We start from the raw sequence: 27,619 nt of genomic DNA, 5'->3' as shown, positions 1-27,619 counted from the left end.
TACCGTGAATAACTGTTGGAAATTATAGCAAATGCTGTGCTGACCTTCTTGAAAAATGATCTCGTTGAGCTTTGATTTGCAGCTGCATTGGCAATATGAGATGATAATAGTACTTTCAAAAGCAGCACTTGGCAAAACTTTCTTCGCCTGTACAGAAATTAAATTTCCTTTTTCTTTCTCTTCCTTTTTTTTCATGTGCTAATGGGGATGCCAAGATTTTCTTGGGCTGCAGAGCTGGGACTTTACTTCCAGTCTTTTTTTATAACTGGGGACAAGACTTTCAGTTGAATGAGTGGGCTTTTGGGTTTCTGTTATGCTGAACTGCAAATCCCCTAACAAATTACTTGCATTCAGAAAGCATCCTATCTGTGGTTCCCATTGCCCTACCCAGGGACTCTAAACTTAGGTAAAATTTCTAGTGTAGGACCGTGTCCTGCCTAACATCTAAAGGACCACAGAGGTGGCAGCAAGGCCAGCCATATACATTGAAATGACAGCTGTCCTTATATGAAAACAATATACCATTGTCCTTTGCAAGCCCTATCTGGCAGCAGCAACAACAGGAATAGCAACAGCATAAATTAAGCGTTTAAAAAAATGGATTCGTGCAGACTATCAACTTCTTCCAAGTCACCTCTCTCACTTAAGTTCTCCCATGTGTTTTCTCGTGGGCATTCCAAGGTTCTGACTTTCTCAGTGGAAAAACTTAAATCAGAGCTGGTGAAAGATACCAGTTGAATGTGCTCACCCTCTTTACTTGCACCTTAAAATAGTGAAGGGAAGACCTGGGAAACAATTGGGTAAGAGTTCTCTTCTGAGAAGTCTACTATATGGAGTAGTCCGCACAGTACACATTTAAAACAGAGATTGATCAGGGAGCCTTTGCCAGTTGGTTTGCTAATGCTGCAGTTTGCTATAGAAAAGCAGAAGTTCTTGTGTTTTGCAGACTATGTAATGATTTGTTTATTCCTGAGGCAAACTTGGGACAAATAGTTCATTTGAGAGGTTATCTATTGGTCTAGAAAACCTGGAATATTAACTACCTTTCTACAGATTACCAGCAGTCCTGTTGTTTTCATCATTTCAGCTTATTCTTTCCTAGTCTCTGGAAATGAAAATATTTTATAGATGATCACTTGGACCAGGGAACTTGTATGCAACTGCAGCAGTATATTCATGGTTTTCCCTTGTATTACTGTGTGCCCTGAAAACCCAGTGGCTTTAGTGGGAGTTTTGGCTGTGCAAGGAATGCCAGATCAGGACCTATATGACAGTCAGGAATCTGTGGAGGACAGTAAATAATATATATGTGGTTGCTGGTTTAGAGCTATAGTAAATTTTTAGCTCTCTGCCAATATTGTTTCCTCCCCCTCACTCTCCCAGTTGTTTACCTAAATAATCTCCTGAGGAAAGGAGGCAGTATGGGCTCCACACAGCTTGGCTTGCTTTCATTTCAGCCCATATCTCATTAATGTTGTAACACCGTCAAACTTTTAAATAGCTTGATTAACAGCCAAGGAGATTGGAGGGGGTTTTTTTCATTCTTTTCCAGAGATTGGGGGTTTACTGACCCTTCTTCTTTAATCTCAGATACGAGCACTTTGATGCTGATTGTATATTTATTTTAAATGGAGCTAGCATGAGTCAGCCGACACTTCTGATGTCAGATAGGGAGCTCGCATTTGCCTCTTTGCCTCTCCTGTTGTTTCATCTCCACTTTGCTAATTTGTCCTCTGTTTTGCATATGAACTTTCAGTTACCAAAGCTGCACGTCAAAAACTTGTACATGAAAAGGAAGCATCACTGGCATTTGAGGTGATAGCATGTGTTTACCTGAGCAGTGCCAATCACTGGCATCTTGGTGAGCTCAACTGGAGACAGCTGGTTGTTCTGAAATAATTCACCACTGGGAATAAAAGTCATTTTGATACCATCTGTCCCTTTTCCTACAGATCTCCTTTTTCCAATTGACATCGCTCTAGTCAAGCGAGAGCATGATTTTCTGGACAGAGATGCTATTGAGGCCTTATGCAGGTAGGTGAAAAAAAATCACATTGCATTTTGAAACAAACCCCTTCCTGTGTAGTGGGAAGTATAACCTGGGAAAAGTATAAGCAGACATAAACTCAGCTGAATTATGTACTATTAAATAACTCTTTGCTTGAGACCTCTTTATTATGCACTATCAGTATGCAGTTTTTGTTAGAATGATATGTTGGGCTAAGTAATGTTTGGGGATCTTATTTTAAAAAGTGTTGTGAGGAAAGTGGAAGGAGTCTTTTCGACAGGCATTTCACAGGTGTATTTTTTTAATTATTCTTAACTTGCTTTCATTACTAATTCCCAAATGAGTTAAACATGTGAAAGCAGAACTGTGCAGGCTACAGCTATCTGCATGTACAGCTGTAGCATCAGTTCCCACACAGGAATTGGGCTTTTTGGGAGCAGTGTTTGCAAAGTGATGCTGCTACAGGTCTCTGTTACTCTCCTTTCCTTGCACTTACGTACACAAACAGAACAGAAAGCTGGGTGTACAAACGCTCATTGTGACCTCATTGCATCACCCTGTGTGCACCATGATGACAAAGTGAATGTAGGTATGGCTGAAAGGGATGATGTGAGCGAATCTAGAGTTTATCACCACCGCAAAGAGAGGCTTGCTCTCAGCCATGTGCTCCCGTCACTTATCTTTGTTGTCTGTGGGCTCATTCCATAACCAGTTCATCTCAAAAAGTCCTTTGCTGAGTTAGTAAATCAGCCTGTGGAAAGGCATAGTGAAGTTCAGAGTAGGTGCAAAGGATGGGGCAGGACCCCCCCAGACAGCCACATGAGTGGGAGAAGGCATGAGCAGAGAAAAAGAGGGAGCAAGACTTGCTGGTGTGTGACAACATGTTTTTACAGACCTACAGCCTCAACATTACCAGTTTCATCATAAAAGCAATTGCAGTGGCCCCATCTGACACTTGCCCATTCATCACTCGCCTCCTCTAGTGTGAGTCCATAATCCTAAATGGCAAAAAAATGCCTTAACTTTTCATATCTCCTATTACCTAGAAATAAGTACAGTTTTCTGCCTCTGTCTTTCATTATGGCAGCTTTCCAAATTGTCTGCAAAATTAATGCTTTTGGATACTGCATGCATGATGTCTACAACTCTAAATGTCAGTGATCCTAATGAATTACAAAACCCTTTTAAGAAAGGCTTTAAGTTTATAGTGTTCTCATGCCATCACTGCCATACTTGGAAGGGAAAGAGAGGCACTGGAATTTAAAGTTCTTCAGAAATATTTACAGTATTTTCAAACTAAGAAAACAGATTTGTTGTCCAGTCATTAGGAGGGGAAAAATCTCATTAATGTTAAAGTCATGCTCAAGATTTGTCCTGCTCAACTGTATGGCACCTATTCCGCCAATATTGAAATGTGTGATGCGTTGGCCTGCTTGTGTGCCCTGGAACTTGTGAAGTCATTCAACAGAAAGTACAGCAACGGGAGTAAATACTGGTTCCCAGAAGCATGGTCTTTCTTTGCCAGGAAAACAAAATACAGCCAAGCTGGCATATATTTGGATGTAGGGCTTGCCTGTGAGAATGCTCTTTAACCTGGCATTATTCATGGGGAGAAAAAAAAAGGTAGCAGATTGTTTCTTGCTGGTGGAAGTAAGAATATGCCCTCCATATCTCTGTGAAATTTGCTGCTGGTGTGATCGATAAAAGCAGTTAGTGCTTTTTCTGAATAGAGGGCAGTGAAAGGATGTTTGTCCCAAGAATGGAAACTTACATCCTAAGCCTTCTAACAAAGGTGAGCGAACCAAAATCACACAGGTGTATAGGTATTTTGTGAAACTAGGAAGTCTTTAAGAAGTCTGCTGATTGAAAAAGAGCCTTCACTTTCCTCTTCAGATTGTTGTCTACACAATATGCGTAAGAATCCAATGGTTTTACTGTAGCTTGAGACAGATGTCAGAATTTGGCCCTTTACCATTAGTGTTAGACAAAAGCAGTCCATTATCACAATGTTTCCACCTTTAGATTTTTTTGTTTCTTTCTTTCTTTCATCTCCTTGCTTAATTTTTTAAAGCTCATCAAACAACCACAGAGAAGGCACATCGTTTGGAATGCCGCATTTCTGCCTGAAGCCCAGGTTTATTTTGACTCATGCCATGGTCAGAGTGTAAACACTAAAGGGATTTACTTAGTAAGAGACTTAGAGCTGATTCACAGCCTTAAGTCCATCACTGTTTCTTGACTGAAAAATCAGAATGGTTTTGGATCATTTGCGTTTTCAACACAGAGCTAAATGCAGGGCATGGTAACAGAATAGTGAGTCGTCTGTGCTGAGAATCTGCTTTTCTGTGTAACAACCAGAAACCAAAAAAAAACCCAACTCTGCCAACAGTTCTAATTACCTTGTTCTAACTACTGCATGTGGAGAAATTGTTGTAAAAAGGGATTTTGGGGGGGGGTTAAGTCTGAAGCATTTAAATAATAGTTGTAAATTACCATTTAATAATCTTACATTAATTTTCCTGCTTCTGTTAGTAACTTTAAATACAGCTAATTGGTAAATGCTTCGCCAGATTCCTTTCTAAATGGAAAAGGTATCAATAGCCACTCCACTAAAGGTTTTTCTGGAAAAATATTAAGTGAATAGCAGTTTGAGACTTGAATTACAAAGATGGCATATGGCATTCGGTAACCATAGAAGATGAACGGCTAAGAAAATGTCATTTAGTGATCTTACCGTGAAATGGAGTGTTAGAAATGTAAAAGCAATGACTCTTAATTTGCTAGGATGCTTCATGTAGTGACTGTACAAAGCACTGCTGGCTTTGGTTTCGTAAGACTTTATGTAGATTAATGACTCGGAATTTCTCTCCAGAGGATAACTGGCTGCTTCACGTGCTGATGAAACTAAGCACTGAAACATGCTTATGCTAAGGGTTGTTGCTAAGTACAAAACACATAGCAAGCCATGATGGAAATCCTATTTAATCTCCTTATGCTTAGAGAGAAAACTGCCACGCTATATACGCAAGAGGTTTCTTAAGTCTTTTACCATCAGGACTTCACACCCAATAAATTGATGACAATGGATTTGCATGAGCAAATGGTTTGTAGAGAGCTGGCCTCCTTTGCAGGTTAGAGTGTGCAGATGAACCCCAGGAGCCAGAGTAGAGGCTGTCCACTGCAGTGAGCCAAGAAAGCCCTTGTATCATCAATTAGTTACAGGTATAATGGCGTTGGAATTTGCCCTGTAAGAAAAAATCAAGTATTTAAATCCATTAAGAAAATACTTTGAAGCTAGATTATACAGTTACTCAGGTTGAAAATTATCATTTAAATGCGTAAATCTAATACTTTCTATCGCTGCCACTTTCCTTGGGTGCATGGGGTGAGAATTTTCTCCTGTTAATGACAGCAGAGTGAATTACCAGGGATTAGATCCAACACAGAACTGACTAGTATCTTGATTAACAGACTTCACATCACAAGCCTGTATTTTAGTTTATATTGCAGCTGAAGTTAGCTGTTCACCCTGTGCTTTTTGATAGTGGATCAGTCTTGTTCAGAGTGCCTTTCTTAAACAAAGTTCAGGCTCGACAGTGTTGGCCATTACTGAGGAAAGATGAGGAAAAATATATCACTGGCTCGTTTCTGAGAGAAACACCAGTGCCTTGTATTTTGGGTGCAGCCTTCAGTGCAGTTGCCACTCAGGGCTGATAATGGACCAGGCTGGATGCGGGATCTGGGACTGAGAGGCAAGTTCTGGTGTATTGGCCACCCTCAGGAAGAAGAGTTTTGCAGAGCTGAGGTGAAGGAGGGTGGGAGCCTGGGTACATGAAAAGTGACGGCTTGGAGAAACAATGCTCCACAGGAGTAAGATTCCATCTCAGTGTGAAAATGTATAAAGAGGAGGATGACTCAAAGGCATTTATTTAAATGATGGGAAATAGTATCTTGTCATCCAGACAGTAAGTGGCTGGGATAGGAGGCACTGTAGAAATTGAGTTAGCCAGACAGTGAAAGTGTTTGTAACTGCTGTCTGCAGCAATCCTGCCCCATCCCTCCATCCCCCATCTTGTCCTCATGAAGGTGTCGCTGACACATGTTTGGTTGGGATAAGATGGAGCTAAAGAATGATGCAGACCTGTTAACTGTCACTAGGGAAATAAGTTGAAATAACACCAGAGAATGGAATTACCAAAGAAGGCAGTCCAGAGCCAGAAGACAAAACTGAAGTTGAGAAGATATGTAGAAAATCAATGTGTGTGTATATGCTTAAAAAGTATTGCAAAGCATATGTGAAGGTTAATAACGCTTGTATAGGTACCAGCTCGCCTCCTGGCAAAGTCTAAATTTTGTAAGCTTAGCTTTGTAGACCCAATAACATGTTTGGAAGGCAGTTTTGCACATTGTACTGTGTTTTCAGTCTCTTGCGGCTCAAGGAACTGGGCACTGCTGAACTTGAGAAGTTAAAGGAGGATGTGTGATGTATATAATGAAAGTTGCAGACCTGAGGCATTGCAGACCTGAGGCAATTGCAGAGCATTTAGGTTTTAAAAAGGAAACTGGTTTTGTGATGAAATCATGTCAAATGTGTAACAGAGCCTTTATGTGCCTTCACTGTTAGTGTGTTTAACCTCACTCGTTGGGGGTTACCTTATCTTGCCTTCATACTCATTTTTGTGAGGTGCACACCTCACAATTTATTTTTTTTTCTTTAAAAATCCTCTGTGGAAACAGAGGTCTTCACTCTACCCTTTTCCACCTATTTCAGGGTTTTAATTTGACTAGGAGAAAAATCTGGGGATGTAATCTTTGTGAAATTAGAGATCGTCTTTATTAGCGGTCAGACAGGCTGGAGCTAGATAAAGCCTGATACAGGGATTCGGTGATTACTTCTCTCTGCATAAGTCAAAGGTTGCAATACTGTGAAATTTGTAAATTATTAGTCAATATAGAACTGTAACCGGTTTTATATTCCGTGGTCTTGAGGTCCAGGAGTTTGAGAGGAGACAGTTTTTATAGCAGAGAGAGGGAGGTGGCATTCCGCTGCTGTGTGGCCTCTTGAAAACCGAAATACCAGTTTTGTTGTGTAGCACGTGGACAGGACATTCCCTCTTCACCCGCTCCGTAAATACAATTCCTCTGAAACTCACTGGACTTCTGCATTTACCCACCAGCTGCAGGCAGCGGGACTGAGCCTTCTGCCTTTTAAAGTCAGAACAAAGATGAAAATAAGAGAGATCTGGATAACTTTCCTAACCTGCCACTGCCCTACTATTTGACCCTTGGCAATTCTTCCTGTTTCTCTTCTTTTCTGCTGTGTTGTGGCTGGGTCTAATTATAGATCAAACTGCTTTTTTTTTTTTGCTTTTTTTTTTTTTTTTACTTCACAACTGCAGCAAAAGCACCAGTAGGAGCTTTTCCATTTTCTTTGATGGCCTCAGGATCAAGCCCTGTGTAAATACCATCTGCAACCAATCCTGTGCATAAAAGGCGAGGGGTAAGAGAGGAAACTAGTAATTCTTCCTGTGCACACATTTTCTAGATTCAAGTTACGAGCTTCATGAATCTGAAAGGACTCATCTGAAGCAATGGGACAAGTCAGCATTTCTTTTTTTCTATTTTTGCCAACCCCCCCCCCAGTTTTTCAAAGCTGCTGATACAGGCTGTTCTTTACGTTTTGCTCAGACAAATTATGTGAAAATTATACAACTTCCTTCAGAATGAATCAGACTTCTTAAAGCTCAGTTTTGCTCCTGTTTGCTGTGATGTAGCCGAAGGAAAGGGAAGGCTGTGCTCCTCTTCCTCCCCTCCCCTGCACACACTGCCCTTCACACAGCTCAGGGAACTGACCTGGGAGAAATTCGACCCAACAAAGTATTGAAATACTAGCATCCAGCTCTGTTAGTCTCCTCACCCAACCCACTGTTGGGTGTCATGAGTGGAAGCATCAACACTGGGACCGAACCATCGCTTCCTTAAATAAAGCTGCTGCTTCAGCTTTTCTGCCTCCTGCATCGTGCCCAGCCTGTTCCTGCACTTTGCCTGGCCATAGCACCGGTATTTCTCTAACCACACATCACCAGTGAAGATTTTAGCTAAGCCACATCCCTTGCACAGTTTCAAGGAAGGTGGGAAACCGTGGCAGCCTGCACTTGGCTGTGCCTAAGCTGCCGTGGAGCTGTGCTGAACAGTGCCAGGTTTTGCTCTGCTTTGAGCTGTTTGTGCTTAGCCCTGCACACTGAGTTTCTGGGGGAGAGGGTAGAAGAAAGACAATATTTTTTTGTTTGTTTAGGGATGTCTACCAGATCATTAGCTGATGGGGGAATAGAAGGATGCTTTATATACATTCATACAGTACTTCAAGATACGCATCCAGGCTGCTATCACTATTCAGAAGGAGGTTGGTTAACTGTGGTTGCTGCAGTAGTTTATCTTTGTTTAAATTTTAGTCCTTCAGAGAAACATTTTATGTATAAAAGAAACTTTCAGTTTAGGAAGGAAAACCGGGTCTGTGTTTTTTGGGTTTTTTTCTTTAAACTGGTGGGTTGTCTTGTCCAAGGACCATATTGAAAACAGTGGTTGTTCCCTGACAAAACAGACACCAGGCAAGTGGAAAATAACTTTTCTTCTGGAAGGTCTTGGCTTATAAAATAAAATTTTAAGGCAGCATCCTTTTTCACACAGGCACGTGTACCCAGTGTCCAGTAAGAAGCCTTTCCAATTACTTTCAGTCGGCTGAGGGTGGTTGTTTCAGCATTCGGGTGTCTGCTATTTAAACAAATGTAATTATTACAATTCATTTGACTTAATGCAGTTCTCATCTTTGTGTAAATTTTCATTCACTTCTCTCTGCTTTGATTCAGGTAATGGTGACAAATAGTCATCCATCCCTCCCTCTGAAGTTAGAATACAGCTAAATGTAATGGGTTAATGGTTAAGTATAATTAGGGCTCTAATTGAAACTCTGCTTGTGGCTATTTGTATGCAAAGCAGTTTGGGAACAGCTTTCACAAAAGCTTTTGAACTGGAATAGCCTGTGTCAAAACACTGGAGTGCTCTCTTAACATGGTTTTCTTTGCTTTGCAGGCGCTTAAATACTTTAAACAAATGTGCGGTGATGAAGCTAGAAATTAGTCCCCACAGGAAAAGGGTAAGTTCCTTTAAGATCTTCTCTTACAGCGTTGCACGTTAATTAAACTGAAAAATAAAAAGAAGACAAATCTAGCAGATTGAGTAGCTTCAGCCTAGGATAACACCGAGTAGAACCTGGCAAAGACACAGTCAAAACTCCACTTGCATTTCATTTTGTGTTCTCACCGAGTGAAAGCTGCAGGGCCTGGCCACAGCTAAAGGTTATTTGTCTAGCAAACTCTTCCCCGGGATGCTGCTCCCAGTCTGAAAAGCACCGGGCTTCTCTGCCTGCCAGAGAGGTGGTCCGTCTTGCAGCGCATTAACTGTGCTTGGGCAGGGTTGTAAAGGAGCAGCTTGATGGAGGAGGTCCTGACCAGCCACCATGAGCTGACCTGAATTTTAGAGCATCATCTTCGGTGTCACCTTCATGGTTTTGTTTCTTTGCCGTCACGTTAGAACTGTGTTCTTTCATTATCATGTAGACAGGATCAGTTAGGCTGTGCTTGGCCTGAGAAGGAAAAAGACAATCTTTGTAGGATTTGGCACATTTTGTCCTTGTTTTTTAATTACATAGCTCAAAGCAATATATTGACAGAATACATCAGCTACCTTTATAGAAAGTTTGCGTGTTTCCCGGAATTAAGTGTTCCCTGAATCTTAAGGATCACCGAAGTGAGAAATAAGAGAGTGCCTACTGTAATTTCAGTAAGGTAGTACCAACAGAAAGCTGAGTTGCTGGGGTTTGCTGGTAGGGTACCACTCAATAGGTGCCTTAAAACTATGTGTGTGTCCTAGGAGGGATCAGTAGTTGATATTGTCCCCTGGGATATGACAACTGCAGATAAAGATGAGCTAAGACAATACAATGCTGCCCTACCCTTAACAAGAATGCATACAAATGTTCTGAGGTTGTTTACCAGGAATTAATCCCCTCTTTCCCTATCTGTTTGTGGTATGTTGGGAACAGCATCCAAGCTCCAGAAGATAACACGCTGAGGCAGCCTATGTAGGAACTCTTTACAAGTAGGGGTAGACAGCTGAATTGCTGTTTATGACTGCCAGAAGATTTCTCCTTCTTGTTCCTGAACCTTGTTAACGCTGGAATGATCAGAATTGCTGTTAGAGGTCAGACCAGACCCCACTTCAGGTCCAAACCCCAGATCTTCCGGAGTCTGGATACTACCTTTTGTTTCAGTCCTTCCTGATTTTCATTCACCACCCATGTTCTGGCAGATGGACTTGGATCCTATTCGCTTTTGTTGTTGACTTCATTAAAATCAATACTTAGCCTTTAAAGCTTTTTAACAATAGAAGTTGAGCTGACAGAAACATATGTTTCCTTATGTTTGCCTTCTGTTGCCCTCTTTGCAAGTTAAGATCGCTTTACTGCTCCTTGTTTTCCAGTCAAACCACATTCACCACCAAACCATCATTACTATCCATTGGCAGTTTCAGGTGACTTTTTTTCCTCTTGAAAACTTAGAATAAGCAAGCCAGTCCTCTTAGGTTTTCAACTGAGTCATGGACAGAAGTAGTTTCTAGTAGTAGGGAAACAAAGAAAATGACCCTTGCTCTGTGTCTCATGTGCATTGGGTTATAAAAATTAAATGAAAAAATTAAATATGGTGTTTCAGTTATTTTCCTGAGCTGATGAAATACAATATTAATTTTTTTAAAAAGCCAACTTGCATGCACAAAAAAATCCCCTAAACTCAGGGGGACTAAAGTGTGCATAAATAAACTACTTGAAATATGAATAATGTACTTGTTTTTTGGAGAGTAAATCTTTGTGTTGCTGGCACACAAATAGTTACAGTGGGGGGCATTCATGTGTGTTTGTTTTTAAATTAAAGCAATCTAAACAAACAGAGTGAAACTCATGGAGCTGGGTGGCAATTAGTGTTTCCTACTCCGAACACCAGAGGTTATTCTGTGGTTTCAGGGTGTCCTATTAAAGTATCTTCATGGTTATATTCTTCCAATGTGAAATTTTCCAGATATTTGGAAGACCAAATATGTCAGCCCAGGATCATTCCCTTTCAGTGTTTAGATGAAAAGATTGTAGACGTAAGTGATGTACGTTTAATTGCACCCTCAGGCGTTACTCATACATCAAACATCATCAGTGGAGATGTTATTTACAATTTGCTTATGTGCTATACTGTCAGCCAGCTCTTGCTGCTTGCTATCTGTGAGTGTTAAAGTTTGCCTGCGGCAGGACTGAAGCAGAAACTTCGCAGGACATTCTTAAAATGTTAGGTGTTAGCCTGTGGGAGGAAGAGGGGTCCAGGTAAGCGCCAGGAGGCATCACACTCTTGCAGTGCAAGGGCTTCTTTAGCCATCTCATTAGTCACAGCGAGGAGACCACTCAGACTTCCCGAATGCATGAGGAATTAAGCTGCTGCAATTCAGAGTGTATGGGAAATATCTCGTAATTGCAGAGAGGAGTATAAACACGCAGCCGCTATCAACAGAGTGTAACTCTGGAGAGAGTCCAGAGGGACCCCAACCCCTGACTGACTCCAGTTTAAAATTTTATGCATGCCAGGAATTTCCATTGATCTGAGGGCTATCCACTGTGACCAATTAATTAAAAGTCTATGGATACTAGGGTTTTGAGAAAAGAGCAATTTAAAGCAGATTGTATTGTTTGTTTCTTTTTTACGAAGCATCTTTCTTTTGTATTTAAAAAACTGTTAAAATATATTGCCTGTCTCAACGTTATCTTTTCCTGTCATGGGCTTTATGGCCTAATCTTCCTCTCCCTGAAGCAAAGGACTGTTTTCACTTTAAATCCAGTGAGAACAAGGTCATGCTTAAAACAGTTGAGCGAGCACTGTATGTAAATGCAGTCGGTTCTGTTTGGGCAGTGCTTTCAGGGCTGTTCTTCTTTGCAGAGTGAAGATTCAGATGAAGATGAACCTTGTGCAATAAGTGGCAAATGGACTTTTCAGAGGGACAGCAAGAGGTGGTCGAGGCTTGAAGAGTTTGATGTGTTCCCTCCAAAACCAGACTTGACTACTCCCTCCCCGGAAGCTCCTCACCTTACTAACGCAGCAAGCCGTGAGAGCGTGCTAACGGACGTCAGCGAACGGCAGGAAGTGGCCTCTATTCTGAGTATCAGCAGCACCAGCAGCCACCAGCCCACCCTGCAGAGCGAGGCATCTACCACCAGGACAAACTCAGTTGTGAGTGTTTGTTCATCGAACAATTTCGTAGCAAACGATGACTCATTCAGCAGCCTGCCCTCGCCCAGGGAGCTGAATAGCTTCAGCTTCAGCACAAAAGCAAATGAGAAGAACGCCAAGTCCAAAACAAAGAGCCTGCTTAAGAGAATGGAGAGCCTGAAAATCAAGAGCTCTCACCATGGCAAGAGCAAAGCTCCTTCGAAGCTCGGCCTTATTATCAGTGGGCCCATCCTGCAGGAGGGCATGGATGAAGATAAACTAAAACAACTTAACTGCGTGGAGATTTCTGCCCTCAATGGCAATCACATCAGCCTCCCCATGGTACGAAAGAGGAGTGTCTCCAATTCCACCCAGACCAGCAGCAGCAGTAGTCAGTCTGAGACGAGCAGCGCTGTCAGCACACCCAGTCCCGTCACACGAACGCGGAGCCTCAGTGCATACAATAAAAGGGTGGGCATGTACCTGGAAGGCTTTGACCCCTTCAACCAGTCAACATTCAGTGATGTGATGGAGCAGAACTTCAAGAACCGGGGAAGCTTTGCAGAGGACACTGTGTTTTTTATCCCTGAAGACCATAAGCCTGGCACTTTTCCCAAAGCACTCTCCAACGGCAACTTCTCCCCAACAGAAAACAACACCTCTGTGAACTGGAGGACAGGGAGTTTCCATGGGCATGGCCATCTCACCCTCCGAAGAGAAAACAGTGGTGACAGCTCCAAAGAGCTGGGCATGGGGAAAAGGCGCAACTCCTCCAGCTCAGTGAGCAGCCGTCTGAGTATTTACGACAACGTGCCAGGCTCGATCCTGTATTCCAGTACAAGCGACCTGGCCGACCTTGAAAATGAAGACATATTCCCAGAGCTAGATGACATACTGTACCACGTCAAAGGGATGCAGAGAATAGTAAACCAGTGGTCAGAGAAATTCTCAGACGAAGGGGACTCTGACTCAGCCCTCGACTCCATCTCCCCATGTCCCTCCTCTCCAAAGCAGATCCACCTCGATGTAGATAATGATCGAACAACACCGAGTGATCTTGACAGTACGGGGAATTCGCTGAATGAAACAGAAGAACCCACAGGGATGCAGGACAGGAGGGACTCTGGGGTGGGCGCATCACTGACACGGTCCAGCAGGTGAGATCATGAGCGCTGGGATTTGGGTTGGCCCCAGTGAGGTCCCCTCCATCCTGAGCAGCTCTATAGTAGCTGCACCGCATGTAGTTAAAGTGCAGTAGAAGTTATGGCCATTCAAGCACACACGTGTTGTTGCCATCGCTTCCCAAAGCAGTTATAGGCAAGGGAGGTATTTGTGCAAGACTTTTAGACGGGTGATTCCCACACTTGGTAGCTGTACATTTGTATATTGGGCCTGAGCCGTCATTGAAAAACAGCCCACTCAGCAAGTCAGCATTAGGAGCGATGTTAAGGCAATTTTTGGGACCGTAATTCTTCAGACTGAAATGGCGTGTGGGAGGGAGAAGGACCTCAAGAAGGTTTATTCGCTTTTTAAATTGGCTAGGATAACCAAGGCAAGTATGGTCTGGTTTGTGTCAGTGTGTAGTAAAAGCCTTGATTTTCAGACTGTTTCAAAAAATCGCACTTTTCAGTAGCAGGCTGTTTCTGAATAGCGTGCTAGGGCATTACATCTGCAGGGAAAATGAGGTTTGTTTACTTTCGCCTGATCGCTGTAGCACAGTGGGAGACTGGGGGAGTTCCAGTGGCCTCCCAGTTTCTGCTGGGAGTTTTACCATGGAGTGGATGGCTGTATTTTGTATTGTGAGCAGAGCACCCAGGAGTTTAATTCTTCCTAGCTTTGTTTCCAGTTTTCCTTTAAAACTGGTACAAATCATTTAAGGCCTGGTTTCAGCTGTCATCTAGTTGCGTACAGCTGCTTGTATAAACTTAATGGGACTTTCAGAAGGGCTTAGTTCACTTTTGATGTGTCTTTAAAATTTGGGCTGATGTTTTTTAATGTAGTTTTTGGATTCTCACAGCTTTTATGCTAAAAGGGCTTCTGAAAAGGGGTGTTAGAGCCCTCAAGGATATCCGATAGGGCAAGACCATGTAGCTAACACTGAGCTGCAGGTCAGCTCGGAGCACACATACCCATCTGAAACACGTGCACGTGCTGCATCGTGGCTGCTATGCGCAGGGACCTCAGCAGTACATTTGCAGCAATGCTGCACGTGCCTTGCAGAGATGTTTCAGTGACTGGTCCTTACTCTGTTGCCCATCTTCTCCGCAGGCACAGGCTGAGGTGGCACAGCTTCCAGAGCTCCCACCGGCCCAGCCTCAGCTCAGCGTCACTGCAGATCAACTGCCAGTCTGTGGCACAGATGAACCTGCTGCAGAAGTACTCTCTCCTGAAGCTGACTGCTCTCCTGGAGAAGTATACACCTTCCAACAAGCATGGTTTCAGCTGGTAAGGGCACAGTGCCATGTTTAGACAGGCCAACTCCACTAGCACAACCGTTAGGCCTGTCCTAAGCAACTTTTGGAAAGATGCAATGAATCCCTCCATCCCTCTTTTTCCATATTTACACTTCTTCCTCCAGCTGGTGCTGACAGTGATTTGTGGTTTCCTAAGATGGGGCTAAAATCACTAACCCTTTACGTAAGTGTAATCTTTTTAGGCTTGAGAAGTATGTTTATGGGGGCATATGAGGGAACAAAAGCAATGAAGCATAGGCCAGCTTTCTAAGCAGGAAGATGTCCGCTGTGCCTAGCAAGGGAAGGACTAGGTGTTTATTGAGGCGTTTAGCAAGCAGTGGCACAAACTTCAGTAGATCTTAATAGGCTTGCTGTTCTTTAGCTAGTCCTAAATATTTGTGTTAGCTTACGTAATGATGTAATTAAATAATGTAAATTTCCTCTGTTTCTAGTGTCTCATTAGCCAAAATCTATGTCCCCTCTTTAAAGCACTAATAAATCCAGGTAGCTTGCAGAAAAGAAAGCTTGGGACATACATGGAGTTTCTTTTAGGCAGCAAATCTCTGTTGTGGCCAGGTGTTTGTAACCCAGCTGACTGCTTTTTGTTTCAAGAATGGAATAGAAAGCTCTCTTCTCACTGTATCTGCCGTGCAGCCTGTGTAACCTTCAGGATGCAAAAGACGCAATAAAATTTTTCTCCTCCCTACCACAGGCCAGCCTCCTCCCTTCCCCAGGAGTCAGAAAGAGTATTTAGCTTCAGCATCAAAGTACCTCCTGTTCAAAGGCTGTTATTATGTCAGCCTTTCTAAATACAGAAGTTGTTTGTTCTGAAAGACAGAAATAAGTATTGACCAGTTATCCCTGCATGCTTCAGATTCTCGGTGGAGATCGCAATGTGTTTTTTCACATTCCATTGGCATGTTTTTTGACAAAGCAAGCATTATTCGTGCATATATCAATAAATGTCCTAAACTTAACTATACGGCAATACAAATTGGTTCTGTTTTACTATGTACCAGATTAGTCAGCTGTAAATCTAATGCGCTGTTTGTATAGCTGTACTGTATATTGAAATGTTAAATAGGCCTCCCTGTTTTCCAGTGCTACTGTGTCCTATTAGTCGCTGCACTGGTCGTTAGCTTTTCTCCCTGTTTAGGAAAATGATCTCAATATTTTCACATTTTAATGGTTTTTTTTTTTCCCCTTTATGAAACCAATACTCTTGGGGGCCTGGGGGTAAATCGTGCTTTTGTATTAAGTAGCTTTTTCCTTGGAGTCATAGGCTGATGGAAAGGCCTCTCATTGAAACTGGAGTGGGAGGTGGGGGTAACAACAGTCACTGGCTGACAAGGAGGGGGGTCCCTCAAAGAGGTTGTTTATAGAGCTGAAGTTTTTAGCTGACAAACTCAAATGTATTACATCAGTTTCCTGCTGTTATGCACACTGGTGGGTGGTGGACCCAGTTTGAGGACTTTGCAGAACAAGTAGTTGACATACAAAAGCTCATTGTTCAAATGCCCATCTTTCCCGAAACCTAAAGAAGCAGTGTTATAAGGGGTCACTGACCGCAGGATTTATTTTGACTCTTTTGCAATTCAATCTGGCCCCTGCAGTTTTACTCTGTAGCTTTTGTCCTACTAATATTGATGGAGTAGCACCACATTAATACTTACAGGCAGCATACTGTCCCCAATGTCAAGCTTTCCTCTTAGAGAAACTCTGTTTTCTGTCCTCTTTCCCTTCCCAAGTGGATTAGCTAATTTATAATGTCAGTACTTTTCATATTACTGAAGTGCTTCACTTATTTTCACTGACTTTCTGAATTACTGGAAATACAGAGGATAAATGGTCAACGGAAGTTGAATGTAATTTTGTCCTTCCCTTTGCTTAAATAGGGCAGTGCCAAAATTTATGAAAAGGATAAAGGTGCCAGATTATAAAGACCGAAACGTGTTTGGAGTGCCACTGCAAGTCAACGTCCAGCGCACAGGGCAGCCTCTTCCACAGAGCATTCAGCAAGCCATGCGGTACCTCCGCAACCACTGCCTGGATCAGGTGGGTTTTGCTGTACTCTCATCCCACACATATGCAGCACCTAAAGCCCAGCCTTTCGTTAATTCTTCATCGTTCCCGAGTCAGACTGAGAAAAAGTACGTTCAAAACTGATGCAAGGAAAGCTTTCCCTGAAATGAGAACTCCTACATGAGAACCTAAAGAGCATACTGAAATTTCAGATTTTCTGGACCCATTGTAAATGTATTTACCTTTCCCTATATGTCTAGGTTGGACTGTTTAGGAAATCTGGAGTCAAATCAAGAATTCAGGCTTTGCGTCAAATGAATGAGAACTCAACAGACAGTGTCAGCTACGAAGGCCAGTCCGCTTACGATGTAGCAGACATGTTAAAGCAGTTCTTCCGTGATCTCCCTGAGCCTCTCATGACCAACAAGCTCTCCGAGACTTTCTTACAGATATACCAATGTAAGTAGTGAGATTTCTACAGCATTTGTGTAGCAAGGTTTGAATAGGCACCAGGCTCCAGGCACTAGGCATGTTGCATATGTTGGTCTTTGCCTTTCTTCATCAGCTATTGTAATTCAGGCTGACACATAAGGGATGGATTTTTGATGTTCTAGTTGTATAATGATTTACAGTTCTTTTCATTTCAGCTTTCTATGTAGTTTGGGAACATATCTAAATCTTCCATCACTTGCTGTAAAGCTTCCTCTCTTCTTTGAGCACGCTTGATAGTACAGTTTGAAAACAAGCCGCGTCTGATGTGGCTAGGTAGAGGAGCTGTGCAAACACCACACCAACACAGTGTCGTTTTTTCAAGGGGATTGAAATCCACTAAATTACTGAGAATTTTTTTTAAGAGCAAGGCTGCCAAAATTTATGTTTTATTGTAATTCATTCTTCTATCCTTCAGCACAACTTTAGAAAACAGCCTTTAAGTTGAAAGCTTTCTTACTTATAGCTACTTTACTGATAAGTACCATAAACAGAAAGTGCTTAGAATAAATGACATTAAAAAAATAGAGTTTATCAATGCACATGAAAAGAAATAACTAATCTTTCTGAGATGGCAGGTTCAACTCCAGCAAGGTAGAGGCAACTTTTTCTTGTGAGCTAGTTAAATTGAGTTCTGTATAGATGGTAATTTTGTGCTGGATCTTTCCAAACTACATAATTTCTCTCAAGTGTTCTTCATCATTGTTTCAATGGGAATACTCTCACTTTCTACAATGGCTAAAGATTAATTAATGTTTGGTGAGCAAAATTCCAAAGCTTTTTGAAATACTCAGTCCTAACTGATTGATGTGCTACAGGCACCTTGCTGATCCTGTGGTTTCTCTCCCTAACACCACCCCAGCTCTCTCCCCACGGATTCGTCCCATGGTAGGGCAGCTGCCACAGAGCATACTGCAAAAACACCCTACCTACAGCAAAAGTTCAATTTTATGCTTTCCTTATGATGATAGTTACAAAAGGGCTACAGAAGCTGCCTCCAGAGCTCTGTAGGAGGAAGCGAGAGTTTAAAATAAAACCATAGATGCTGTTCCTTCAGCGCACACATTTTTTGTGTGTGCGTGTGTGTTTGGATTCCCAAGAAGGTTTATGGAGAAAATTAATCAGACTCTCCACTTCCGTCCATATTAAACAGCAGCTCTTTGTGAGTTTAGTGCCAGAAAAGGTTTGACAGAGCATTGCAGAAGTATCTGTCCGTTTCCTTTCACAGGCGGTAGGTCTGAGGAGTCCCCAGAGGTGGTCGGGAAGTATTATCTCCGTGCAAAGCAAAGAGCCTTAAAGCAGCTGTAAATTCTGCTTCCCTGCAAAAGACAAGATTCCCCTTTGCTTTGGTGTTACGCGCTAGGCTGTGCGCTGGAGTTGTCTGCACGTGGCTTAAATGTGCTTTGAGCTGATGGAGGGGATGGTGTGGAAAACTGGGGTTTTGCTTGAAATTGCTTTCTAAACTCAGCTGCTAGCCTTAAAGCTGAAGCCCAAAGCAAATACCAATTAAATACCTCGTTAACACCACATGTATTATGAGAGGTACAGTGAGGGCGATGTGGTGCTAATGATGATATAAATGCTCCGGGACTCAGACTCTGAAGTTGTCCTCAGACATGGCTTATTGGAAATCCCTTTATAAGAAGCAGATCTGGGTCTGGGTTATTTCATTTTTTTCGCTCGCTTCAAGTTTGGAGGAGAGGGCCTTATATAAAGACACACGTCAAATTTTTCCAATGGCTGTTTGTTGTTAGTAACCAAGGAGCTGTTTAATGGTATGGGGCTTCACAGCGTTGACTTTCTTTTTCCACCGCATGACTTTGAATGATCTGCTCAGTAAAGCAACCCTCTGTGTTTGGTAAAGCACTTTCTGGATATTTTATGACATCATTGTTGAAAAGGTTTGCTAGCCAATTTATTTAATTAATTCACCTATTCTAAAATGCACTCGTGTTTTGAATTTCTTTGAAAGCCAAAGAATTTCTAAATTGGCTGGACTGTGTTTGCTTGTTCACTGCCTGACTCCAGGCTGCTGTCATTTTAGTGCATCTGCGGGAGCATGTAGCTGTTGAAATTAAATCTAAAATTAACTCTGGCCTAGGCACAGCTTCTTCTTGCTTGCATTTCTTGTGAGGCAGGAAATAGCTGAGGGTAGTTAAACTAGTGGGTTAAAAAAAAAATTCCTTCGTGTTTCCTATGAATGGTATGCATCCTGAAGGAAATCACTTCCAACTCGAGTCAAATATTTGAAGCTGGAGTTTGCTTTGGGATGTATTCATGCTGTGTGTGTGGAAAATCAATGGGCTGATGAGCGAATTACTAATATTATGCAGATGTGCCAAAGGACCAGCGTCTCCAGGCTATCAAGGCTGCCATTATGCTTTTACCTGATGAGAACAGGGAGGTCCTCCAGATTCTTCTCTATTTCCTGAGTGATGTCACAGCTGCAGTGAAGGAAAACCAGATGACACCAACAAACCTGGCCGTCTGCTTAGCACCTTCCCTCTTCCACTTAAACACTCTCAAAAGAGAGAATTCTTCCCCAAGGTACGTCTCTGGGGAGCAGGAGCTCCTTGCTGCGGGTCCCATACCACAGCTAGCTGCGATAGGCAACAGTCACGGTCTGGCACTGACCCTGCCAGTTGTGATCACCTTGGGGACACCTCAGAGGGCACCAGGTGTAGAAAGGTTATGGGATCCCATCTTTTGCTAGAGATTTGTTAAAATACATACAAGTTCTTAGGAAGGACAAACCAGGGGGCGTTTAGTGAGAGATGCATGTGACACCATTGCCAAGATTTGGTCCCAGGCAGCACTGCTCCAAATCACCAGCAGATTTGGAAATCCTACTGTTTTCTTACCAAGTGTTTCTTGGTTTGCAGTTAATAACTAGATCTCTGTGTGTGCTCTTTTTCCCTATGAAGGGTGATGCAAAGGAAACCAAGCCTGGGAAAACCTGACCAGAAAGACCTAAATGAAAATCTGGCTGCAACCCAAGGGCTAGCTCATATGATCGCTGAATGCAAGAAGCTCTTTCAGGTAAAACATCTCTTTGCCAACCTGATGGGTGGAATATTGCCTAACACGTCTTAGATCTGTTGCATAATGGAAAGCTAAGAATGTCGCTTTATTTTAATAAGGTTTAATACGTAATAAATAGCTTTTTAAAAAACATAGCCTCCTGAGCTGGGTGCTTATGTGAATTATAAGTGGTGCCAGAAGAAAAGAGAGTTGTTTTGTTGGCACTGGCGCTTCAAAGTCATGAGGCAGTTGTGGGGTTTGGGACATTTTTGTTACATCCAGGCTGCATTTGAAATGTTTTCAAGCTTTTGTTGTGCAGCCGTGAGGGTCTGTGAACTTCATCTCTAATTACAAAGCAAGAAACTATTTCCAGGAATTTCAGTGCTTGTTTTATACTTAAATTCCCAAGAGTTAGCAAGACTAGCCCACAAAAGCATCCTGGAACGTGACATTGTCAAACCATAGGTTGAAGGGTCTGTAGGAGCTAAAGCATGCTCCCTCTAGGGCCTGGGATGGAGAACCAGACAAGTCTTGAGTCCTGGTTTTCCTCACTGTCATTGAGTCTTTTCAGAGCCTTCAACTGAAGACGTGCCTGTCTCTCTTCTTGTGGCTGACAACTGATCCCTCCTTCCTTCAGTCTGCAGGATAAACTGTGCTGTGGGAATGGATCCGAGTTGTGTAGCAAAGAGGGATACTCCACAGCAAAAAAACATACGCCCCATAAATGAGAGACTGATTTGAGTTAAACCAAAGTGACAACCTTAATTTTGGCTTTTCTTCACACTGAGTGCTTGACCTGACACACACACGTCCCACCATTTACAAAACTAATGTACCCATCTTTCTGTGGCTATCAAGCTGCTAGACTAACTCTGTGATTTGGGGAGGCAGCTGCAAGAGGATGATTTCACCCTTGTTGCCCCTCAGATACCCGAAGAAATGAGCAGGGGCCGGAACTCCTACACGGAGCAGGACCTGCGTCCCCTCAGCCTGGAGGAGCTCCGGGGCGGCAGCAGCACGGCTGAGCCCTCTGACTACCACTGCTACCTCCAGGACTGCGTGGACGACTTGCTCAAAGAGATGAAGGAGAAGTTCAAAGGCTGGGTCAGCTGCTCCACCTCAGAGCAAGCAGAGCTGTCCTACAAAAAGGTATGCACCCCGTCACTCGTGCCACAGCTCTAGTTTTAACTCCTCTAATATAAGCAGGCTTTTGACATAGGATATTATAGAAGGTTCAGTGCACATCTTTACTTTGCAGACAGATTTGATAAAAAAACCCCAACCTTAATCTTTTGACATAGTTGCACACTGCCTAAAACCAACATGTCTTTCAGCAGTAGTCAGCTAACATGCACTGATTTGTGTTCTGTTTATCCAGCCCAGGAATGTTCAATGCGTTGCATTTACACGCCTTGACTCACACGTGCAAAGCCATGACAGGCTGAGTGAAGCCTCCAAGCGCTGTCACTGTGCAGGGAGTAGGGAAGAAGTTTCTCTGCCCTCACTTTGCATCGCTCAAAGCTAGCACAGTTTCAATGAGATTTAAGATATTAAAAAAAAAAACCACCTTGAAAAAAATAGTGTATTTTTTGGTAGCTTCACAATTTGATAGTGGCTCACACTAGAGCAGGTAACTGTAATTTAAAAATAATTTGGAAGTCAGTGTGCATCAGATGCCTTTGGCTGTTAGACTAAGGTTGATTTCCTGAGCTTACAACAAGCTTATTACAATATATACATATGTGTGTGTGTGTGTCTAATTGGCTGTGTTTAGCCAACACTAAAATAGAAAGGAAAAGAAAGTGGAAGGAAGAGTAAAATAGAGGACTCTGTTGATTTTCCCTAGGTCTGCGAAGGTCCCCCACTCCGGTTATGGAGAACTACCATTGAAATCCCAGCTGCACCAGAGGATGTTTTAAATCGTTTACTTAAGGAGCAGCATCTTTGGGATGAAGATCTTATAGATTCAAAAGTAATCGAACCTTTGGATAGCCAAACAGATATATATCAGTATGTCCAGAACAGCATGGCACCTCACCCAGCCAGGGACTTCGTAGTCTTAAGGTAAGACTTTTATATGTGATGCTTGTGTACATCCTACACATACGGCAGCCTTTGCTACAAGTTCTGTATAAAGTCAGTTATGTCTATCTGTACATAATTTGAAGTCTTACTAGATCTCTGAATTACTGTTTGTCAAATATAAGACTGTTTTCTTCTTTTTTCTTAGAACATGGAGGACAAACTTCCCCAAAGGGGCTTGTGTGCTTCTAGCAACCTCAGTGGACCATGACCGTGCTCCAGTGGCAGGTGTTAGAGTCAACGTGCTACTGTCTCGGTACCTGATTGAGCCCTGCGGGTCAGGAAAATCTAAACTTACCTACATGTGCAGAATTGATTTAAGGTATGAATTTCCACTGTGTCCTTTTGTGATAGTAACTTTCCTGTATGGTTTCTGTGTAGTCAGAAGTGTAGTTTAGACAGTTCAACAGGCTTTAGCTTGACCAATAATACATACTTCTCAGAGTACATACTTCTCAGGTCTCTGATGTCACAGAAAACTGGCTTCAGTGCACATTTAACAGTGGGTGTGTTTTGTTGCATTAGAAGCCTCCAGTATGTTCTCCAGATGTATTTGGATGCAAGGACATGATAATATTAAGTTAGTGAAGAGGACCATGTTCTCAAACTTCTCACTGTGGCAAACTTGGGTTTGGGCGATTCTGTTTGTGAGTATGGCTGAGCTGAGCAATAAGCAGTAATAGAGAGTAATGAAGAGATTTCCTAGTCTGTCAATCAGCGAGCTAGACTTGTATTTGATTCTGACTAAGAAAATGCATGCTAAGTTAATGGAACCTACTTTATCACTGCTTTTTCTCCATACATCAGGGGTCACATGCCAGACTGGTACACCAAGTCTTTTGGACACTTGTGTGCATCTGAAGTCGTTAAGATACGAGACTCTTTCAGCCATCAGAGTCTTGAGAGCAAGGAAGTAAAATCCAGGTGACTACTGAAGAGGAAGGGCTTCGTGCTCCACACCTCTAGCAACGTAGACATTACCCAAAACTGAGGCTCATCCACTGCGGACCGAACTAGCGTACCACCTGCAAGTCACGTCATGAAGGGATGACAGCATGAGAACTTGACTGTGAGCATTACTATAGGACTGTGGCCATACCCATACACTTTAAAGCTGCTTCCTGTCTATGTAAGGTCTATAGTGTAGGCCTCGACTGGAATACATAGGAGGACTGTGCAAAAGGAAAAAAAAAAAAAAGAAGAAAAAGTATTGTACTATTAGATGGTTTGAATTGCTTCTGAGAAGCAAAATTCTTTAAATGCAAAATATATTAAAAAATATGGTGAAGGCTCATCATTCCCGTGTGAAATACTTAGCTTTATGTACATACCCATGTCATTTTATTTGTAGCGCGTTGAGGGACTGGTGTATCCACTGGAATAGTTGGTACTCTTCAATGTGTTCTCACTGAGATAAGCAGAGAAAGGTTTGCACAGAGATTGAAGTGTGAATGAGTGTGTTAATGGTCGAAAGGATGGCAGAAGTCGAAATGTGTCTGGTACACTATTAGGCAACCAGAATGGATTTTGGTATGCTGGATACAGTTCAACCTAGAATGGGACTCGCTAGTGGACCAGGAGTAGCTATCCTTCCATCTGCCAGTTCTGCATTTTCCTCAGCTCTAATCTTGGTAAAAACCCTAAGCCCCATAGCAGATGTTACAAGATGATTGATCCAATTACTGTCCACTTCTTATCCAGGTGATCTTTTAGGAGTGATTAGCAATTCTATAGCAATTTCAAGTAAATATACTTTGAGCAACGGAGCAGCTTAGAAATGAAATGTTTATGTGACAGTGAAAAGAGCCAGTAGTGTCAATTGTTAATTTGCAAAAGAAACACCAAACTGTTGCTTTTACTCCTACCTGTGTTATCTCTAAGTGTTTTAATGCGCTTTTAAATATTTTATGTATTCTAACGGCTTAAGAGGAAAAAAGTCAACAGTGGAGTTGCAATGCCAGGAGGTGGCAGGACTCCTGCAGCAGTGAGGAGGTGAGGTGGTTAGGAAGAGCATCATGAGCAGTCTCCCTTTCTCTTCCTCCTTTACCTGTTTTCCTAAAAGCTGCATGTTAACACGAACAGAACGTGGATGTGAGCAATTTGGAGGGTTATATTTGGGGGCAGAGAGGAGGGTGGGGTTTTGCTGGGTTTTAAATCGTTTGGGAATCAAACTTGTATGAACTGTAGGAAGTCTTGAGGTCCTCTGGAAAGGTGTCTTCTGTAGGTTTTACTGTAAAGGTAAAGATTTGCTTTTGAGGTGCAGTATTAGGTGATAAATGTATTTTGTGGCTAGGGTATGAATGAGTTGCAAGATGGGATTTTGACTGAGACTTTGTTACCATTGTCAGTATTACTTTAAGCTTTTTGATGAAGATTTTTTTTATTATGGCAAATAATGTAGTACTTCCAGTAACAATGTTCCTCATGAGTAGGAAAACCTTGTATATTCTTCTACATCGAACACTTTTGAATTTGTAAAATTGTATGTTGTACATACCATTCTATTGTAAACATGTATACTTGCCCACAGTGTACTGTCAAACATAGATAAAGCATGATAAAGATTATTTAAAATATACCTGTATTTATACCTCAGATATTCTTTTTGGGTTTTTGTACCTCAAGTATGTTTTCTATTGTAAATGTGCTTTACATGATTATTATGATCTATGTGAGAGAAAGGAAAATGTTTAACTTGCTATAGGTATCTGTACAGAATATACTCAATAAGTGCACTATTAAATGTTTAAAATTGGAGAAAGATAATGAGTTTCATTTGATTCTGCATCCTTCCTTCTGCTCTCATGCCTGAAGAGGAAGCATTTGTCTTACCACCGGTTCTTCACATCCTACTAGCAAGTGCATTAGCTGCCCCTGCCCCCCTGCCTTAGAATCATAGAATGGTCTGGGTTGGAAGGGACCCCAGGGGTCATAGAGTTCCAACGCCCCTGCCACAGGCAGGGCTACCAACCTCCAGGCCTGGATCTACACAAGGTTGCCCAGGCCTTCTCCCATGCCAATATTTTTTAGCATTGTTACTTGCAGGTACCAAAGCAATTTCAAGAATTTTAGAAGGCAAGCCTGCATGATGTCAGCAAGCTGGGCAGAAAAACTTCACAACTGATACCTTTATACACTTAAAAGTAGGAAGAAGCCCCTTGTTTTGCCTCTGCCTTGTGGAAGAGTACTCATTGATGTAACGGGGAGCAAAGCAGACTCCTATGTGACAGGCAGCTGTGTGCAATGCTGAAAGATGGTCCATCACCGTCCTGTTTTCAGGATGAGTTGTAGAGTCACAGCTTCGCTTTAAAATACACAAGTGTGAAAGTAATAGGAGAAAGTTAAAGCACACGCAGCAGTGAAAGGAAGCCAAGGAGGAGGCCAGGAGGATACACAAACAAGTGACGAAGGTGAAAAACGTAGCCAAAGACAGCTGTTAATTCAAGCAACTTTTAAAAGTTTTTAAAGCCTCAGCCAACAGAAACACAATTTGGGCATCTGAATGAGGATTTTGATTTGTGAGGCTTGTCTGACAGAGTAGCTGGAAGGCGTCCGGCTGCCTTTCAGTTACCATCATCTTCCTATTCTTTCTCTGCCTGGGCATCCCGTAAGTCCTGATCACTATCACTTCCCACTGTTGCTCCCCAGGGAGCAGTGAGGGCTGCTTGCTTCGCAGTCTGGCAAAAGCATGCCTCTTGCTGCCATGGTACTAGTTCTCACACACCAGAGAGTATTTAAGAGAACCTGTCTGATAAGGAAATGTCATTTGTCTGGCTCTTTCAGCACCTTTTTCTTCCTAAATCAATAGTAAAAATAAAAACAACTGCACAATCAAAAGAAAAACAAAAAAAAAAAAAAACCACCAGGTTTGTTCACAGTTTGGGGCCTTTGGAACAAGGACAGTTAAAGCTAATTTATTTTTCTCTGTAATGACAGGGGTTTTTTTGCATTTTCAGGCACACTAATGCATAACAGACTCCTCGGGCAACTCGAAGTTTTCCTCAGCATTTTGTCTAAAGTGTATTTTGGTTACTTTCAAATCAGCATTTTCCTAAATAATTCTGTCAATTTCTACTCTTCTAAATAGCCTCCAATGCCTAAATGTTTGTTTTCTTGGCACCTTCATTTGCAGGTGTCCATGTTGTAGTTGGACAATAACATTGAAGTTTCCATGTCTCTGTTTCTTCTCAAGTGTCACGGCGGCGCTGGCTCTTGCTCGGACACTTGCTGGTGTTAAGCAGCAGATACCTCAGGGGGAGGTAATCCCACTCCAACCTCAGGGGGAGGTAATCCCACTCCACAGCTGGGTAGCTGGGAAGCTGTAAATAGTCAGTGGCCATCATCATAAAGGCCAGAAGGCAACTGACACACATGGACAGACTGGGAAAGCAGGACATAAGGAGAATCTTTTTTGCTGTGAGGGTGACAGAGCACTGGAACAGGCTGCCCAGAGAGGTTGGGAAGTCTACTTTGGAGACTTTCAAAACGGACCTAGACCTGTGTAACCTCATCTAGCTGATTCTGCTCTGGCAGGGGGGTTGGACTAGATGATCTTTAGAGGTCCCTTCCAACCCCTAACATTCTGTGTGATTCTGTGATATGAAAATAAGATGTTATACACTGTGAAGTGCTGGAAGCAGTGTCCTACAATTGTAAGGAATGAAATCATTATATTTATATTGTTTTAATAAACCAATACCTTAAATTTTTGAAGACAAAATGCTAATTCCTTTGCCTGTGTTATACCACAGCCATTGGCAAATACAGCCATTGATAACATCCATTATACAAGGAAATGCTAAACATTAATGAAAAATTACTGTCAGCTATTCCTCGTCTATCAACCCAGAGCTATTTTATTTGCCTAGCAAGGAAAGGTATCAACATCTAATGTGATGACTAGCATAGCACTGGAGGTGAAGTACTGTTCTTACTGATGCTAATAAGCAAGGTCTGCATCCATGCTGCTTCTGCATTGAGTCTAGCCCGGACAGTTGAGGCTTGCTCGCTTTCACAGCCCCCCCACCCCTTCTTCACCATCCACTATGTTTTCCTGTATTGCCTGAGGCATCCAGAATGCTGACAAGAAACGAACTTCCAAGCTGAGCCCAGGGACAGTAAAGAGCAGAGAAGGATGGGAAAGAAGTCAAAGAAGAAAAAATTCCATCAAAAGAGATTAAGGCATTGAAGGGGTACATTTACAAAGAGAGATTCAATATGCATAATCTGGCCACTAGACAAGA

At 42.4% G+C, this 27,619-nt stretch overlaps 1 protein-coding gene across 2 annotated transcripts in view; it reads left to right on the top strand.

Annotated features, from left to right (window-relative positions):
- Positions 1 to 24,399, top strand: part of DLC1 (DLC1 Rho GTPase activating protein) — a 220,654-nt gene extending 196,255 nt beyond the window's left edge. The window contains exons 7-18 of one of the 2 annotated variants that reach the window (XM_084266827.1): positions 1,953 to 2,034; positions 9,098 to 9,161; positions 12,040 to 13,466; positions 14,578 to 14,754; positions 16,658 to 16,817; positions 17,045 to 17,243; positions 19,607 to 19,820; positions 20,198 to 20,312; positions 21,222 to 21,443; positions 22,141 to 22,358; positions 22,525 to 22,698; positions 23,184 to 24,399. In XM_084266827.1, the coding sequence (XP_084122953.1) occupies positions 1,953 to 2,034; positions 9,098 to 9,161; positions 12,040 to 13,466; positions 14,578 to 14,754; positions 16,658 to 16,817; positions 17,045 to 17,243; positions 19,607 to 19,820; positions 20,198 to 20,312; positions 21,222 to 21,443; positions 22,141 to 22,358; positions 22,525 to 22,698; positions 23,184 to 23,304 (3,173 nt within the window). In that variant the 3' untranslated portion in view covers positions 23,305 to 24,399. Of the gene's footprint in view, positions 1 to 1,952; positions 2,035 to 9,097; positions 9,162 to 12,039; positions 13,467 to 14,577; positions 14,755 to 16,657; positions 16,818 to 17,044; positions 17,244 to 19,606; positions 19,821 to 20,197; positions 20,313 to 21,221; positions 21,444 to 22,140; positions 22,359 to 22,524; positions 22,699 to 23,183 lie in introns of those variants that run through there. The other variant, XM_084266828.1, reaches the window with a different exon arrangement.
- Positions 24,400 to 27,619: the final 3,220 nt, after the last annotated feature.

Source organism: Gallinula chloropus, assembly GCF_964237585.1.
Source record: "Gallinula chloropus genome assembly, chromosome: 7".
NCBI classification, from domain to species: domain Eukaryota; kingdom Metazoa; phylum Chordata; class Aves; order Gruiformes; family Rallidae; genus Gallinula; species Gallinula chloropus.
The sequence above is the reverse complement of the archived record's forward strand: the minus strand, read 5'-3'. Positions and strand labels throughout refer to the sequence as shown.